The sequence below is a fragment of the Oncorhynchus tshawytscha genome, linkage group LG12 (assembly GCF_018296145.1).
Source record: "Oncorhynchus tshawytscha isolate Ot180627B linkage group LG12, Otsh_v2.0, whole genome shotgun sequence".
Lineage (NCBI taxonomy): Eukaryota > Metazoa > Chordata > Actinopteri > Salmoniformes > Salmonidae > Oncorhynchus > Oncorhynchus tshawytscha.
The window spans coordinates 63,991,849-64,011,929 of record NC_056440.1 but is presented as its reverse complement, the minus strand read 5'-3'; the positions used below and the strand labels follow the sequence as shown (position 1 = coordinate 64,011,929).

The 20,081-nt window shown below is 41.5% G+C and overlaps 1 protein-coding gene across 1 annotated transcript in view; it reads right to left on the bottom strand.

The window, feature by feature from the left end:
* hcn4 (hyperpolarization activated cyclic nucleotide-gated potassium channel 4) overlaps positions 1 to 16,716 on the bottom strand; it is an 86,076-nt gene extending 69,360 nt beyond the window's left edge. Inside the window, exon 1 of the mRNA XM_042330893.1 lies at positions 15,670 to 16,716. Within this exon, the coding sequence (XP_042186827.1) occupies positions 15,670 to 16,352 (683 nt within the window). The 5' untranslated portion in view covers positions 16,353 to 16,716. The remainder of the gene's footprint in view (positions 1 to 15,669) is intronic.
* Positions 16,717 to 20,081: the final 3,365 nt, after the last annotated feature.

Below are 20,081 nucleotides of genomic sequence, written 5' to 3'. Positions count from 1 at the left end.
ATCTAAGTGTCACCTGATCTGTCACATTATCTGAGTATATATACACCTGTTCCGAAAGGCCCCAGAGTCTGCAACACCACTAAGCAAGGGGCACCACCAATATATTAAGTTAAAATAAGTGTTCATTCAGTATTGTTGTAATTGTCATTATTACAAATAAATAAATAAAAATCGGCCCATTAATCGGTATCGGCTTTTTTTTGGGGTCCTCCAATAATCGATATCGGCGTTGAAAAATCATAATGGGTCGACCTCTACAACAGACACTATCTAAAGACACCATCAACAGACACTCACTATCTACAGACACTATCTAAAGACAATATCAACAGACACTCTCTATAGACACTCACTATCTATACACACTCACTATCTACAGACTATCTACAGACACTCACTTTCTATTGACATTCACTATCAAAAGACACTCACTATCAAAAGACACTCACTATCAAAAGACACTCACTATCAAAAGACACTCACTATCAAAAGACACTCACTATCAAAAGATACTCACTATCAAAAGATACTCACTATCAAAAGACACTCACTATCAAAAGACACTCACTATCAAAAGACACTCACTATCAAAAGATACTCACTATCAAAAGATACTCACTATCAAAAGACACCATCTACAGACACATTATCTACAGACACTCCCTTTATATAGACACTATCTATATACACTTACTCTCTATAGACACTCACTCTGTATAGACACTATCTACAGACACACTCTGTATAGACACTCACTTGCTATAGACACTCACTATCTACAGACACTAACTAGCTATAGACACTCACTCTCTATAGTCACTCACTATCTATTGACACTCACTATTTTTAGACACTCACTATCTACAGATACCCACTATCTGGACACTATTTATAGACACTAACTAGCTATAGACACTCACTCTCTATAGTCACTCACTATAGACACTATTTATAGACACTCACTCTCTATAGACACTCACTCGCTAGACACTCACTATCTATAGACACTATTTATAGACACTAACTAGCTATAGACACTCACTCTCTATAGACAATCACTATAGACACTCACTATCTACAGACACTCACTATCTATAGTCACTCACTTTCTATAGTCACTCACTCTTTATAGACACACTATCTACAGACACTCACTACCTCAGTCTATGTCATGGAAAGAGGTGTACCTAATGTCTTGTTCTCTCAGTGTATAGACACTCACTCTCTACAGACACTCACTATTAATAGCTTGCTTATGGTAGATGATAAAAAAATAGGACTCAAAATATTGTCTCTCTTTTATGCATGCTCCTCTTCAGCAGGAGAGAGAGAGAAAGTGTGTGTGTGTGTGTGTGTGTGTATGTGTGTGTGTGTGTATGTGTGTGTGGGTGCGTGTAGAATGGGGCTGTCACGCCCTGACCTTAGAGATCCTTTTTATTCTCTATGTTTGGTTAGGTCAGGGTGTGACTCGGGTGGGAAAGTCTATGTTTTCTATATCTTTGTTTTTGGCCGTTTGTGTATGTGTGTGTGTGTGTGTGGTTCCCAATCAGAGGCAGCTGTCTATCATTGTCTCTGATTGGGGATCACATATAAGTTGTAATTTCCCTTTTGGGTTTTGTGGGATCTTGTTTTCTGTTTAGTGTCTGTACCTGACAGAACTGTGTGCTTTCGTTTTCACTTTTGTTATTTTGTTTGAGTGTTTTTGAAAATAAAAATCATGAACACTTTCAACGCTGTGCTTTGATCCACTCCTTTCGACGAGAGCCGTTACAGGGGCGCTGCCGGAGAGAGACCAGTGACGTGCAGTCAGGGTAGGCCCTATATTGTTCTAATAAAAAGTTGTATCAAAAGAAATTCAATTATATACAAGAAAAAATTAATTATGTACAAAATTGCCATTCTTTTATGCAATGTAATGTTTTTTCACAATGAGTTTGGTGTTTTTTATGCCCAAAATCCACAAATGTGCTAAAACTGCATCAAATGCTCTTGTCGACCTGTGCCTACCTTCCCATCCATTTAAATCATTGACACACCGCCGTTCCTGACTGCCGTCACTGTTGATGGACAGGGTAGGTATAGGCCTTGCTGCTTACACTAGCTCCATTCGATGCATTGAGCGGATTTCTTATTTTGCGCTCGTATATTGCCTTTAAGGCTTAAACAAGCTGTGTGGGAAAAGCACTGCTTATTTGGGCGTGTCTACATAATGTGTCGCTCATCTCGTAAACTGCGTAAGGAAGCTTGATAGCGAGTAAAAACAACCTGACAAAATGGACACTATACATCTTCTTTTAAGTGACGCAGCGTTTGAATGCACTGCATCACAGTGCTAGAGGCGTCACTACAGACCAGGGTTTGATCCCGGGCTGTATCACAACCGGCCATGATCCGGAGTCCCATAGCGCGGCGCACAATTGGCCCAGCATTGTCTGGGTTAGGGGAGGGTTTGGCAGTGGTAGGCCGTCATTGTTAATAAGAATTTGTTATTAACTGACATGCCTAGTTAAATACAGGTTGGTTAAATAAAAAACAGCTGGCTTCCTGACCTTCCTCAGAAGAAGGGCCAGAAAATCATCAGATTGTTTAAACAGGAGTGGTATGAACAAAAAGACTGGCTGTTCCACCAGTAGCCACCTGTACTGTTTCCCCTGCCTGCTCTTCTCATAATTTCATTTTCTGACTATCTCTGAAACTCACTTAGATAATAATATCTTTGATACAGTGATAGCAATATATGGTTATAACATCTACAGAAAAGACAGAAATTACTGTAAAAACCCAGTGGATTGATGAGGAATTTAAAAATGGTATGGTTGAGAGGGATGAGGCATAAGGAATGGCAAATAAATCTGGCTGCACAACCGATTGGCGAACATACTGCAAATTGAGAAATTATGTGACTAAACTAGACTATGAAACAAAGATAAATGATATAAAGAATGACAGTAAAAAGCTATGGAGAACCTTAAATTACATTTTGAGCAAAAAGGCAAACTCAGCTCCATCATTCATTTAATCAGATGGCTCATGTGTCACAAGACTCACGGATATTGCCAATTACTTTCATGATTTTTTTAATTGGCAAGATTAGCAAACTTAGGCATGACATGCCAGCAACAGACGCTGACACTACACATCCAAGTATAACTGATCAAATGTTGAAAGACAAGCCTTGTAATTTTGAATTCCGTAAAGTGAGTGTGGAAGAGGTGAAAAAAGTATTGTTGTCTATCAACAATGACAAGACACTGTGATCTGACAACTTGGATGGAAAATTATTGCAACTCCTACTTGCAAAAGTCATTCCGCTACCTAAGAATGCTGGCTTAAATAGCCAACCAATCAGCATGTTACCATCCCTAGGTTACCATCCCTTTTGAAAAAAATGGTGTTTGACCAGGCCCTACAGATACTAGTTTTGTCACACCTGGACACTGTTCAGTCATGTGGTCACAGCACAGAGAGCTAACATTAATGATATGCATGTCAATCACTCATGGCTCAAAGTGGAGGAGAGATTTACTTCATCACTACTTCATCACTACATCACTACATCACTACTCATCACTATTGACAAGCTGAATGCACCGAGCTGTCTGTTTAAACTAACACACAGCTCGGAGACCCATGCAAAACCCCACAAGACAAATGAGCAGCAAAAACAACATGTGACCATGCACAATGCTAACCCACTGGGCACACATTGGTTGAATCAGTGTTGTTTCCACACCATTACAATGACGTTACGTTGAATCAACGTGAATAGACGTTGAATTGACGTCTGTGCCCAGTGGGATGGTAGCCTAAAGGAAAAAAAGGACCATAGTAAAGCAACATGCTTAGGGGAGCATTTCGTGGTGATGATAAACCCAGACACTTGACGACTTCGTGTTTTTAGGTAGGCCTACATCAAGCAGAATACAGAATGATTTGATTTAAGCAGTCCGTGATGTTAGGACAGATGAATAGACTTCGTTTACAAGTAAAGGTAGACCTGCATTTTTGTTTGCAATTTGCGGGTTAGGGTACTGTTGAATGAATATGAGAATAATTGTTTATTAGCCTTTTCAAATTTGTAAAACGTAACCAGTGCGTGTGAAACTAACTGTGCCCACAAACCGTCTACTTGCCTGTCCACAAACGGTAACAATTAATTAATTAATTAATGCCTAAACTTAAAGGGATACTTCGGGATTTTGGCATTCTTGCAGATACCAATAAACTTCCATCCATTGCACTTAGGGCTACTTAGCTTTGGCTCGCAAAACTACCTCTAACATCCTTCATATTGGACACAGAGACATAACATTTTAAACCTATCCCTAACCTTAAACATTCTGAGTTAATGCCTAACCTTAAGTTTTAGTTTCACCTTTGCAGAGTTTTACTGACAGCTAAAATACGGCACCACATGGCATAATTAAAACTTAAAGCCAAGGCTTAATTCTGTAACTGTAGTTACGCCATAGCCTGCCGTTTTATTTGGAGATTTGGTTGCATTGTTCGGTCAAGTTTGCTTTGTTCACCTTGATAATGTAAGTAATAACTTTCATTTATGCCATTTATTCCAATGCATTATGTTAATTTATCTATTGCTTCATATCTGTCATTGTTTGCATTTGCTGGTCAGCCTGTTTAGAGTGCTCCTATTGCTTTGTTTTTCATGTCGACATTTGATTTATCAAGCTATAATTTCGTTTTGACTTGACATTTTTCAGTAATTTCGATTGTTGATATGGACATTTCCTTAGTACCTTTAAAGTGGCAGTGCAGTCAAAAAAGTGATTTCCCTGTGTTTTTTATACAGTATATTTCCACATTATGAGATTGGAATAATACTGTGAAATTGTGAAAATTATGATAATGCCCTTTTAGTGTAAGAGCTGTTTGAAAAGACTGCCTTTCAGCTTGTTTGGCTGGTTGGGGTTTTTGGACTGCCTGGTGACATCACAACGTATATGTTTTTGGGGGTACTTTTTCATGATATCCAATTAGTAGTTACAGTCTTGTCCAATTGATGCAACTCCCGTACGGAGAGAGCCATGCGTCCTCCAAAACACGACCCCGCACGGCAACACTGCTTCTTGACACATTGCTCTCTTAACCCGGAAGCCAGCCACACCAATGTGTTGCTAGAGCGCAATGGGACAAGGACATCCCAGCCGGCCAAAACATCCCCAACTCAGAAGACACTGGGCCAATTGTGCGCCGTCTCATGGGTCTCCCAGTCGCGGACGGCTGCGACACAGCCTGGGATCAAACCTGGATCTGTAGTGATGACTCGATCACTGTGATGCAGTGCCTTAGACCACTGCACCACTCAGGAGGACCAGGCGATATAGGTTAATAGACCAATAACAAAGAGAGTTTGCCCTTCTCTCTGCCAATAACAACTAGTTATCAGGTTACATATCCCTCCTATTAGGCTCATGCAATTAGGCCCCTCTCTCAGACCACTTCCAAGCAGTCTTCTTGCTTGAGAAATTGATTTTATTCTTTTTGAGCTATTATTCCTTTTGTATTTTGGTGTTATTTTTGACCACTTCAATTGAAAAACAATTACAGTAAGGTACTTAATTGTTACCCAGATATGATTTGATATTGAGATAAAAACGGCTGCATTGGTGTCATGCCCTGATCTGTTTCACCTGTTTTTGTGCTTGTCTCCACACCCCTCCAGGTGTCGCTCATCTTCCTCATTATCCCCTGTGTATTTATACCTGTGTTCTCTGTTTGTCTGGTGCCAGTTTGTTTTGTTTCATAAAGCCTACTAGCGTTTTCCCCTCTGTTCCTGTCTCTTGATTATTCCTGGTTTTGACCATTTCAGCCCATCCTGAGCCAGCCTGCCGTCCTGTACCTTTGCCCCACTTCTCTGGATTATCGACACCTGCTTGCCTTGACCTGTCATTTGCCTGCCCCGTTGCTGTAATAAACATTGTTACTTCGAGACAGTCTGCATTTGGGTCTTATCTGAAACGTGATAATTGGACAGTTAGAAATTATCATGACACAAGCCGAGATGGCTTGACACAGGAGGGAGATGGTTAGAGTCTTACAATATGTATTAATCCAATAGGGGAAGGCAAGAGAATGGTCGTGGACACACAAAAGGGTCAACCAGTTCAGAGTCCAAAAGGTACCGAAGGGCAGGCAGAATCAAGGTCAGGCCTGGCAGGATGATCGGGCAGGCGGGAAAGAAGTCCAGAGTCAGGCAGGAGTCAAAACCGGAAGGACTAGCAAAAAGAGAATAGCAAAAGGAGTACGGGAAAAACACGCTGGTTGACTTGACTAACATACAAGACTAGCTGACAGAGAGAGACAGGAAACACAGGGATAAATACACTGGGGAAAACAAGCGACACCTGGAGTGGGTGGAGACAATAACGAGGACAGATGAAACATATCAGGGTGTGTCAGCAATATTATTAATTATATGTGTGTGTAATAATATTTCTCACAATATGTGTGTGTGCTTGCTTGCACGTGCAGTGCTTTGGTGGAATTGTGTCCATATACTGGTATTTTAATGCCACCTATTGTTTGTAATTGTGATTGGCTACATCGGTCTATGGTATGGTGGGGCTGAGTTAAGCAGCGTCGGATGATAAGAAATATTTGGCTATCACTTGTGTATCTTAGCTACATTTGTATTTAGGCATACATTGGTGAATATTTTTGTCAATTTGGGTTAATAGCCTATGTCACTCTGGTTGTTGGAGCTATCTGTTGTATGGTGAACTTGGGCTTCAGCGAGGTTTATTTGTGAGTAAATCTGGCTTTCATAATAGCTAGTGCCTCACCAGCCACCGACCTCCCCACACGTCACTGATCCACACAGTAATGTGTCACTGGAACATGCAGCAATGATAATTACAAATCAAACTTGTATTTCTTCAAGAAAGTTTGCTGTTAATTTCACAAGGCTGCCATCATGTCCCCAGATTAAGAAACATCACCACAATGACATCTGACTGTAATCCACATAGATTTTAGTCAGAAAATCTAGACCCCCTCTCCCTTTTCCTCCACCTATCTCATGTGGGAATGCTGGTTCATTCTATATTCTCCTATCACAGGTCTTTTATCCAAATGGCCTGGGGATAGTTATGTCTAGCAGGCTGTAGCAGGCAGGTCTGCAGAGCTCTAGGTCACCTAGATGTCACACCAACGGCACACACACACACACACACACACAGGGCTTGAGACTTTCTCCTTCACTGCAGGGTGATGAATAGAGAGAAATAACTTTTTCACATCACACAACACTGCCCCTGAAACGTTGAGATAACTGAAACTGACATTTACCACTGCCCCTGAAACGTTGAGATAACTGAAACTGACATTTACCACTGCCCCTGAAACGTTGAGATAACCGAAACGGACATATTTACCACTGCCCCTGAAACGTTGAGATTACTGAAACGGACATATTTACCACTGCCCCTGAAACGTTGAGATAACTGAAACTGACATATTTACCACTGCCCCTGAAACGTTGAGATAACTGAAACTGACATATTTACCACTGCCCCTGAAACGTTGAGATAACTGAAACTGACATATTTACCACTGCCCCTGAAACATTGAGATAACTGAAACTGACATATTTACCACTGCCCCTGAAACGTTGAGATAACTGAAACTGACATATTTACCACTGCCCCTGAAACGTTGAGATAACTGAAACTGACATATTTACCACTGGTCCGTGGAACAATAATCACAGACGTCTAGCAGCAAGAAAAACACATTTGATAGTGAAAAGCGATAAAAGAAGAAAAACTTGTGAATGGATCTGGGCTGTCTGGGGTTGTGAATCCACCTGGTGAGATTATAAATTGATGTTGCAGAGGACAGAACAATGGGAAGGACACACAACGAACGAACACATTATTTGCCAGGTGACAAAAATACTTCAAAAAAATGTATATCAATCAATATAATCTCACCCCAGCATATTACCAAAGCTATTGTTAATTTCTAATTAAATTACATTATAAGAATACATAAACATACATATATTCTCAAATGAGGCGTGTTTTCTTTGCGTGTCACGCTCCCACAAGTGTACTGAGGTCACACGGTACATTTCAATCACTCTGCCGCCGTGCCACGTTGACTGGCAGCCCGCCCCCATGGCCCACCCTCAACCTCTCCATCCCATCCTCCCTCCATTAAATAAATTGTGTTGTAATAATCTCCTGTGATGTGATGTGTGCTCCTAATATTGGTGGATGGATACGGCGGCAGCCTCTTTTGATTACCCCACTCTCAGGCTCGGCCAAACCCAGAGCTCACGCTAATCCTGTGCTGTACCTTCACTAAATGAAAAAAAGGGTGCAATGACTCCTCCGGCCGCACCCATTTCCCCACTATGGCATCCCCTACGCCATAGGCTATTAGCACTGTACTGTGGTGTGCCGTGCAGAGGAGAGGGAAGACATGCTCCCTGGGGCTGGCTGGGGGCCGGAGCAGGGGGCGACTCTCACTCTCAACACCCACCAATAGGGTTTGAGCAGTCAGACTGAAACTACGGCTGAATGTGGCCACCAAGCAGGGTGGAGAGCCTGCATTATTTCCTCCCAGCTCATTTTCTATGAATCACCCAATGACAAGCTAGAGGTCCCGCAAGACCCAAACAAATCAATATGAAAACGCACCCTCAAATCAACTGTAATCAACCTGGCTGAACGTAGACAACACTGTCATCTGATCCCACCCCTCCCTTTCTACCTGAGCTACGAGCAAGTCGAGAGCGAGCGATAAAGTGTGTGTGTGCGTGCGTGCGTGTCAGCAAGCAGAGGAACAGTACTAGAGCATTGCAACCGTGTATTACACCTGTGTCATTTGTCATTCAAATGGCAATTTTCCGAGAGGTTTTAGTACCCAGTCACTATAGTGTATTAGAAACAGTCTACTGTACATTGATTTAGCCTATAGCTTTCTCAACCTATGAAACAATCTATGACTGAACAGGCAAAGCTGAATTTCTGTATGACAAGCTATTTGTTGTGCTTCCAACAGACACATTTTATAAAGCACTGTCACGAGATCAATATGACGAGCCACCATACAAATACAGTTCTGCTTTCATTCAATGTGCAATCTTCATTTATGTACACAAAATAGAAATGGGGGAGTCAGTTATACGACCTCATTTTGAATTGGGATGCCATTATTGTTTTGATGAACCAAAAGGGGATACAAACGGAAGCCTTTATACACACAGAAGACTTGTCTAGACTGGAATACAAGGGACAGTTCATATATTTACTTTTGAGCTGCTGAAACATTTACAGTTTTGATCCAGCAGCAAGCATTCCCCTTTAGTTTCATAATGACAGCCACAACTCCTATCCCAGTTTTACAGGCTGATCGCTACAGTACATTTCCAAACAGAGATGTCTTTTAGAAACAGGATAATAACCCTGTCATGGGGAGTTAAAGCAAGCTGAACTAATGGGTGTTACCAAATGCATTCAGAAGGAAGTATTTCTGCTAATGCACATTTGGACATAAAGGTGTTTCTTGGCCCTCGAAATGTATTCAACCTACAGTAATGTGCATTCTGTCTTCTAAATCTGCTCTACTTCTCTTTAATGTATTCCTCTGGAAAGGGAACAGGAAGAGGAGGAACTAGAAGATGTCTTTTTAGAGGCCTTTTTTACAGCCGAGTGAAATCTCTTTGGGGTGATGGCGATGGTTATGCAGGATGAATAAAAGGCCAGGTGAGATGTGGGATTTGAAGGTTTGAACAGGGAATCTCTTGGCAGAGGGTGAGGCGGAGGGAGGAAGTCGACTGATTGACAGACACAGCAGGCCAGGTTAACCTCTTCTGATTGGGTTGGGAGCACTGTTTCATGTTTAATAGAGTGTTTAAACCCAAAATAAGCTTTCATGTTAAAAGTATTGTCATTTTCCAACTCCGTGGCGATACGGCAGTATTAAACAATATACTACTACTGATGATGCATCGTTTAGCGTGCTGCTGAATTACAAGGTTATTAAAAGGTACTTAAAGATTGGAGAACAACGTTTTGCTGCCACATCATCCATCATTAACCTTGCCAAATCTCTCACTGATTCACCCCATACAAAATACCAATCAATCACATCTGCTGCAGGCTGGTTGGCTGGCTGGCTGACGACATCACTTCCCCAAAGAAAGGAAGAAGACGCATGTTCAGCAATGAGCAGAAATGAGGCTGTACAGCTTTGGCTCTGGAAATGAGCCTTTAGATTGGATTACGATGCCATTTTTAAGCCGTCTTTTCCCCTCAGAAGACGTGCTGTGCTCCTCCTCTCCCTCTCAACGTTATGCAATAGTTGAGAAGAGAAAATATTGCTGAATTTCTGTAGTCATGATTGTGTGTGACTCCCAGTGACACTTTAATTTGTGCGTATTATGACAATATTAAATAGCAAAGGCTTTGGTACAGCCAGGGAAATTGAAACTCAATCACAGAGTTCTGACTTCTCCAACCATGCCCATTACAAGATCCTCCTTCATCTCCTTCTATACTTTAATTTCAGCCATGTGTTTATTCGGTCTCTGATTGTAGTCAATATGCCTGCCTGGGGAACTATGTTGTGTTTTCTATGGCAACAACATCTTCCTGATCTTCCTGTCTGGGTTGGCGCCCCCCCTTGGGTTGTGCCGTAGCAGAGATCTTTGTGGGCTATACTCAGCCTTGTCTCGGGATGGTAAGTTGGTGGTTGAAGATATCCCTCTAGTGGTGTGGGGGCTGTGCTTTGGCAAAGTGAGTGGGGTTATATCCTTCCTGTTTGGCCCTGTCCGGGGGTATCATCGGATGGGGCCACAGTGTCTCCTGACCCCTCCTGTCTCAGCCTCCAGTATTTATGCTGCAGTAGTTTATGTGTCAGGGGGCTAGGGTCAGTTTGTTATATCTGGAGTACTTCTCCTGTCTTATCCGGTGTCCTGTGTGAATTTAAGTATGCTCTCTCTAATTCTCTCTCTCTCTCTCTCTCTTTCTTTCTTTCTTTCTCTCTCTCTGGCAGGAGCTGAGCCCTAGGACCATGCCTCAGGACTACCTGGCATGATGACTCCTTGCTGTCCCCAATCTACCTGGCCGTGCTGCTGCTCCAGTTTCAACTGTTCTGCCTGCGATTATTATTATTTGACCATACTGGTCATTTATGAACATCTTGGCCATGTTCTGTTATAATCTCCACCCGGCACAGCCAGAAGAGGACTGGCCACCCCTCATAGCCTGGTTCCTCTCTAGGTTTCTTCCTAGGTTTTGGCCTTTCTAGGGAGTTTTTCCTAGCCACCGTGCTTCTACACCTGCATTGTTTGGGGTTTTAGGCTGGGTTTCTGTACAGCACTTTGAGATATCAGCTGATATACGAAGGGCTATATAAATACATTTGATTTTGATTTGATTTGAACAACACAGAAACAAACACTTCCTCATTATCATAATCCTCCTCTTTTAAAGCTGCAATATGTAACTTTTTGGGTGACCTGACCAAATTCACATAGAAATGTGAGTTATAGATATGTCATTCTCATTGAAAGCAAGTCTAAGAAGCAATAGATGTCCACTATTTCTATGCTTCCAGTTCTTAAGTTTTGTTTTTACATGTTTTACTTTCGGTTTTGTACACCAGCTTCAAACAGTTGAAAATACAATATTTTTGGTTGTGGAAAATACATTTCACAGTGATTTAGATGGTACAATGATTCTCCACGCAAACAAGAATGAATCCAATCTCTCACACAAGTCTGTAGCTATACAACCTGTTAGTGGAGGGTGCTTAGCGGGATGACACTGCAAAAAAGTAGTTTGTTCATCTCATATATATTTAGACAGCTGCACTCATTAGCTATTATCAAAAACCCGACCATAGGCAACACAGTGACCAGGGTCTGGCTTCAATGATGGACTCTTTTGGCATAGAGGAACTACGTCACTGCCTACACAGATAAGGGAAGACAAAACATCTGCGGACACTCCCAATAAATCACGAGGCAGACATGCCAGAACGTCGCGATTCAGAAGTTTGCAGTCAATACCTTTGCATCAACTACCTTAACTAAAAACCTGTGCAAACTAGCTACTTGGGAAACACACTCATTAAAAATTGCCTCTGTGATCTCCATCTTGCTAGCAACTATTTTGTAGTTTATTTAAGCTGATAAAGTAGTAACGTAGGCAGTGACAGTTCCTCTATGCCAACAGATTCCATCATTGAAACCAGACCCTAGTCACTGTTGCCTAGGGTCGGGTTTTCAAGACTACTCATTAGCAGAGTATTGTACTTCAATGGGGACACTTAAGCTTGCTGAAGCACAGAATGTTCATCGTGACCTATGTTAAGGGTAAAGGCATCAACTGGATGACTAAATTATAACGATAGCAGACCATTTAACAATGAGTCAGGACTGAAAGAGATTTTTAATTGTGCAAGTGAGAGGAACGTCCCATGTAATCACAGTCAACTGATTTTATAGCGTGTAAACTGCTGTCAGCTAGCTGAAATGTTTCAAATATAATTACGCCGATATACAGTAATACCCTCCCACACACACTGAGCAAGGCAAGTGATTGACCTGATTTTCATGCCACTTGGCAGGCATGGCCACTGGACATTAGGATGTGTTGGATGCCAGGCGGAGTCAGAGACTGTAGCTACCGAGGGAGGGGGTATAATAGAACTGGCAGACTCTTGTCTATAGAGTAACTCTAGCCTCACTTCTTTATAAGGGGAAAGAGTAGAGTTGGGGGTGTAGGTAATTATAGCAAGAGTGGGAGGCAATTGCAGGTGTGGGAGACAGAGGAGTGACTTTAGTGTAGGAGGTGCTATCTGTAGTGGTACAGGTGGGAGGGGTCACATTGGGAAAGGAGATGATGGCCCTTGTGGTGGGAGAGAGGGGTAAGAGCCAGGTAATTGATTGCAGCATCTCTGATCTAGCCCTCGCTGAATACCAATACTCCCCAATGAGAAAGAAATCATCCAATAACATTGGTATGAAATGCGTAAACATAATCAGAATACTGACAATAAGACAAAAGGAATCCAGTGTTCCAGTTACTGAATACTGTGTATTATGAAGGTTACTCAACACTGTTGGAAAATATCCCTGGATAAAACAAATAAAAATGATGGTACAATAAATCGTATGATTCAACTCCCAACTTACACAGATATGCATTTCTACTATTATATACTGTCACTTGCACAGTGCACAGTGCACACACACACACCTACACACAGACACATACACTTCTTGCAAAGCAAATGACATCCCATTTCTTTTCTTGGCAGCCTGAGCTAAGTAATCCAGGCATCTGAGAAATGTGCACCATCCTGTGATGTGAAGGCAGCAGAATGTCTGTGTAGATTCACAAGACCAATGGGGAAACAAGCAGATAAATCAGTCTGTTTTCCATGGAGAGTGCCTTCCTTTCCCTGAGACTTCTCTCTCTATCCACAGCCCTGGGCTGTGTCTGCCTGCCTGACACTGCTGCCTGCCTGCTCCCTCTCTCCCACTCTGGCCGCCAGCCTAGCCTGCCTGTAAACACTCGTCACGCAGACTTGTCTCTCGCAAGCGAGACAAACCTGGTCTTGTTCTTGAAGCACTACTGTTATGACACACCTTCTGCTTGTGTGACAGGTGATGGGGTTGGATGAGGCATTACTGTATATCATTATATCAGTGTACAGTAGATGAACCAAAGACAAACTAGCTGGATCAAATCCAATGTCAAGGACAGGGAAAGATCTGCCGGGCAATTAGGCTTCTGCTATTGTCTTTCACAACACTATGATACATTTTTGCACTTAGCGTTTCGTCTGGTAACAAAAAAGGCATTAGCCAGCATGTAATGTCAATAGCTGGTGGCTTTTATTTTAACTATATGATTAGAGATTGTGTATGTCCAGTTGACAATTCAGTGTCACCTCAAAAGAATAAGGTAAGCATGAGGTCAGAGGTCAACTTTTGAAAAAGTTTTCATGCGCCATTTCACTGTCCTTGAAACGCTGATACAGATCCCCAATATGGCAGCCAGAGACAAAATGTGTCAATGACCTAAATATTTTTGAACGTATCAGAATACTGAAAAGTATGGTGACTTGGTAGGTTAAGATCACCTCTCAAATGTTTCATGAATTTGAGATAATTTGGTTGAACTCATACATGAAAGAACAATCAGCATTCATGTATATTACTATCATTTGTTTCAAATTGTGTTAAACTGTAATATAGTTTAATATAATATAGTATGATATTGTACAATATAGTTTAATATAATATAGTATGATATTGTACAATATATATTTACTATTTAAATTATACATAACAAATATTACTATTGCAATATCAAACTTTGTATCTGGTTGCTGCGATACTATAATCCACTTTTGGAGAAAAAAAAAATCCTTAATAAAATATTCCCTCCTAATCTATCCTATATTACATGCATCAGCTGAATGATTACAATCCACTAAAGAAATTAAACCTGTGTAAGAGGTTGTTATTAACTTAATTACATTATTGGGATTATAAAGATCACTGCTTATTTTGAAAATGTGTGAAAATGCTTTATAAATGCAGGCTACATTCATATGGGTTTGTGCTGTAACTCATACTCTCTGCAGCCATGTTCCACCCGTTCTATGGATATACTTCAGAATTCACTCTATGTTTTTGGACATATGGCCAGTAGGCCCTTGACATATAGCATCAATAATGGACAATGTCCATAATGCTAAGCAATCCTGTGCTTTACATTTGAAGCCATGCATCACATGCATGCACTGTACTGTATAGCCAATGTCATAGTCAAGGGCAATACTTAATGAATAACAAGAGAATGAGGCTGCACTTCCATGTATACCTCATATGAAAACTTGAAGAACGATACTGGTCATTTATAGGTAGAACTGGTTATGATCATTTTTAACACATGAAACCTGAAACCTTAAATACTAGTGTGTGTGTGTGTGTGTGGGGGGGGGGTAATGATTCAGTCATTAGCACATCACCTCACATAAAGCCAATAGAGTTGCTGTACATTGATTAGTGATAAATCATTTCCCTGAATATAACTTGGGATTTAATGAAAAAGAGAGAATATTACATTGGTACACTTCTATTGATTCTGTTTAAGAAAATGAACAGACACCTTTGAGAACCATCTATGTGTGTGATGTTTGGCCTGTTCCTGCCACACATTATTCTGATGCCACGTATATATCAGCCTACATTACATTTATTACACTATTATTAGATTTCCAATGTTGAATAAGTTATTATAGCTGATGTCTAATAAATACATTTAAAATGAAGAGTAAGTATCATGGGATTATGTAATTCTCAGACGTGTAAATTATTTTTGATTTGTTTTCAATTCATTAAACAAATTGTTCCACACACATTTATGCACAGAATTAGGGATAAACCAAATGTATCCTTTTATATCCGAGATGATGGCATTTTCTTATCTCATCATTAAATACCCTATCACTAATGCATTTGCCATTGTACCTGATAGTGAGATAGTGAAATTATCAGTTGAAAATAAAGTACCCATTTAATTTGCCTTGTAGGCTAGGTGAGTGTGTATGGGCGCATCCTGCCCACACTTCATCCGCGCATGACGCTCTGACGTCTGACCAGAGCACAATGGAGGTAGTTACCTGAAATCACTGTACGGGTGAATTATCCAAAATCCGGCGGATTTAACCCGCTCTTGTTCCCGTTCCACCGCCTTTTCGCTCCCAAACATCCTCAGGGAGAACTTGTTGACCCCCGGTTGCAGCATTGCCCCAAACTGCCTGTGTATGAATCCTGCCTGGTACAATCTCTCGTCGTCCGGCGAAATTTGATCAATGCCATCCAACTTTATGAACCCTGATTCCTGGTCAAGAGAAGCATGTTGGGCACCACCAGCACCACCAGCGCTGGCGCCTTGCGCACCTTGGTCCGCCCCACCGCCAATAGCTCCGGGGGGGCTCTCCTCGCTCGGGGTGACGTCCCCTTCCGTGATGAGGCGCCTCTGCTCCGCCGAGTCTGAGTCGTGCACATGCCGACTGGTGATGGAGGAGAAACTGCCACGAAATCTCCGACAATCTCCGTTTAAACTGGTCTTCGTTGGTCTCCCAAAGTCTGTCTCCATGATCACCGTGTCTCCACTTCTGGCCTCCCCGATGCCTTTGATGCTTCCTCTGGAGGTTGGTGACGGCAAGGGTTTCATCCTAATACTCTTCCTCCGGGTGTCCTTGTCGCCGTCTTCTCCTTCGCCCATAATATAAGCTTTCTGTCCAATATGCTGTGGCAAACTGTAGAGCCTTTTACGCATGGAGGAGTGCAACCTGTCCATTATGACATTGAGACGGAACGAACAATTTCAAATGCAATAGATGTCCAGAATAGGATGGTTATTGTTGAGAAGTATAGCCACGAACCACACAGCTCCCTATCTGTGAGTGAGAGCGACCAGTCTGGAGCTAATCTCAAACCCTGAAAGCATTACACTGATACACATGACACCGGCGGCTGTGGCTCTTCTGGTGCAAATACAGGAAGAGGCTCCTCTCTCGATCATTACCTTACAGTTTAGATATGCCTTCTCTCGCTGCATTGACAGTCCGATTCACCATAACACTCATGGTAGGCACGTACGCTCAAACCGTGTGCGCACCAAGTGAAGGGGAAAATCTGGTAGAAGCCACCTTAGCATGATATGTGAGGGACGTGCCGACTGACAGAGAGGAGACGAGGAGGTCATGAACAGCGTAAGGAGGGATGCTCTTTTCCTCCAGATTTGTGTCAGCTGCCTCTCAATAATAAACAATGCAATGCAATCACGCACCATAGGCTACATCAGCAGCAGCATCCAAGGACCCGCTGACATCTATTGTCCCAAGCATTCTGGTAGGATGAATATTCATGAAGCTGATGGGTTGCCATAGGAGCCAACGTGGTTTTAGAGCATTTCGTATTACTCTGTAGTCTACATAAATCTGAGACACTCCATTTAGTCTGATATGTTACCTTTCATATGGTATGTATTAATTTGTGGATGTCCATCATCCATTTTGTATGATATGTTACAAATTACTATGATATGTTACGACTTGCAATTCATATAATATGTTACGAATATGCAAAAGAGATATGTTACGAATTCCAATTTGTGGTGGCTAATGCTAGCTAGGTGGCTAACACTAGCTAGCATGAGGGGTTAAGGATTAAGGTTAGGAGTTAGGTTAAAGTTAGGGTTCGGGGAAGGGTTAAAATTAGGGTTAGGTGAATGGGTGGCTCCAACTTGTCCAGCAGTCTAAAGCACTGCATCTCAATGCAAGAGGCGTCACTGCAGTTCCTGGTTTGAATCCAGGCTGCATCACATCTGACTGTGATTGGGAGGCCCATAGGGCGGTTGGGGGTAACCGTCATTGTAAATAAGAATGTGTTCTTAACTGACTTGGCTAGTTAAATAAAGGTTTAAAAAAGTGGATCAGGTTAGCTTGACTTGGGCAAGAGCTCACTGAGTACCGGCACCTTAACTGTTCTACTGCTTGAGCTCCTGTTCCACTTATAGGGATATTAGCTGAATAGTTAAGTGGAGCTCCTGCACCTAAATATAAACAGTATCGGCACCTATTTCAGTCCAAGTCAAGCACTGGTTAGCTAACATGCTAAGCAGTTAAAAAGTAGCGAAAAGTTGTTAAAATGCTGAAGTTTCCGTAATTTCCGTAATTAGATTCGAACACACCGTTCGCGTTATACATCCACCTCGAACAACCCCACTCCTTTCATTATTTGCCATAAGTAACCTTCTATCTTATGTAACCATGTAACATATAATTCAAATTTAATAGTAATATGTCTAGTCTATGAGACCAGTCTGTAGGAGCGAGAACTGCAAATAAGCAAAGCTATCCCCAATTCTTGAATAGTTACCTTTTAAAGTTACAGTTGACGTTGGAAGTTTACAAACACCTTAGCCAAATACATTTAAACTCAGTTTTTCACAATTCCTTACATTTAATCCAAGTAAAAATTCCCTGTTTTAGGTCAGTTAGGATCACCACTTTATTTTAAGTCTGTGAATTGTCAGAATAATAGTAGAGATAATTATTTATTTCAGCTTTTATTTATTTCATCATATTCCCAATGGGTCAGAAGTTTACATACACTCAATTACTATTTGGTAGCATTGCCTTTACATTGTTTAACTTGGTTCAAACGTTTTGGGTAGCGTTCCACATGCTTCCCACAATAAGTTGGGTGAATTTTGGCCCATTCCTCCTGACAGCTGGTGTAACAGAGTCAGGTTTGTAGGCCTCCTTGCTCGCACATGCTTTTTCAGTTCTGCCTACAAATTTTCTATAGGTTTGAGGTCAGGGCTTTGTGATGGCCACTCCAATTCCTTAACTTTGTTGTCCTTAAGCCATTTTGCCACAACTGCCAAATGTATGCTTGGGGTCATTGTCCATTTGGAAGACCCATTTGCGACCAAGTTTTAACTTCCTGATTGATGTCTTGAGATGTTGCTTCAATATATCCACATATTGTTCCTTCCTCATGTTGCCATCTATTTTTTGAAGTGCACCAGTCCCTCCTGCAGAAAAGCACCCCCACAACATGATGCTGCCACCACTGTACTTCACGGTTGGGATGGTGTTCTTCGGCTTGCAAGCCTCCCCCTTTTTTCTCCAAACATAACGATGGTCATTATGGCCAAACAGTTCTATTTTTGTTTCATCAGACCAGAGGACATTTCTCCAAATCTACGATCTTTGTCCCCATGTGCAGTTGCAAACCGTAGTTTGGCTTTTTTATGGCGGTTTTGGAGCAGTGGCTTCTTCTTTGCTGAGCGGCCTTTCAGGTTATGTAGATATAGGACTCGTTTTACTGTGGATATAGATACTTTTGCACCTGTTTGCTCCAGCATCTTCACATGGTCCTTTGCTGTTGTTCTGGGATTGATTTGCACATTTCACACCAAAGTACGTTCATCTCTAGGAGACAGAACGCGTCTCCTTCCTGAGCGGTATGACGGCCACGTGGTCCCATGGTGTTTATACTTGCATACTATTGTTTGTACAGATGAACGTGGTACCTTCAGGCATTTGGAAATTGCTCCAAAGGATTAACCAGACTTGTGGAGGTCTACCATTTTTTCTGAGGTCTTGACGGATTTCTTTTGATTTTCCCATGATGTCAAGCAAAGAGGCACTGAGTTTGAAGGTAGGTATTGAAATACATCCACAGGTACACCTCCAACTGACTCAAATGATGCCAATTAGTCTATCTAAAGCCATGACATCATTTTCTGGAATTTTCTAAGCTGTTTAAAGGCACGGTCAACTTAGTGTTTGTAAACTCCTGACCCACTGAAATTGTGATACAGTGAATTATAAGTGAAATAATCTGTCTGTAAACAATTGTTGGAAAAATTACTTGTGTCATGCACAAAGTAGATGTCCTAACCAACTTGCCAAAACTATAGTTTGTTTTAACAAGAAATTTGTGGAGTGTTTGAAAAATTTGTTTTAATGACTCCAACCTAAGTGTATGTAAACTTCCGACTTCAACAGTATATCCCCTCGGGATTGTTTTATGCCAGCCCAGGCTATGCGTGTCCAAAGGTGATACTTACGCTACTATGCCATTCTTCATGCTTTTGTTCATCAGGTTGTAGGATATAGACAGCAGCTGTGGTAGAATGATCAGCTGGTAAGGGAAACTGCTGCACTAATTTAATGCCATACAGCACAGGTGATTTATCAAGATAACTTTCACAGACCAAACATGTCCACGTTTTTTCAAAATGTATATGAAATATACATGGTTAAAGGGTTATAGAGATGTATTTTTTGTCTATTTTGCTCAACTTTAACAATGCCTACATGATACAAATTAAATCAACTTAATGAATGTTAAAAAAGGATATAGGCTGTGGTAAGCCATCTCATGAATTGATATAATGTATCCAAGTGAGCAGACACCTAAGGCAATTGATTCATGAATGGTTCACGCCTGATGCCCTCAATTGCCCTTCGTGGCCGATCCCATACCCAATAATTCTGAATTTCTTTGTGGT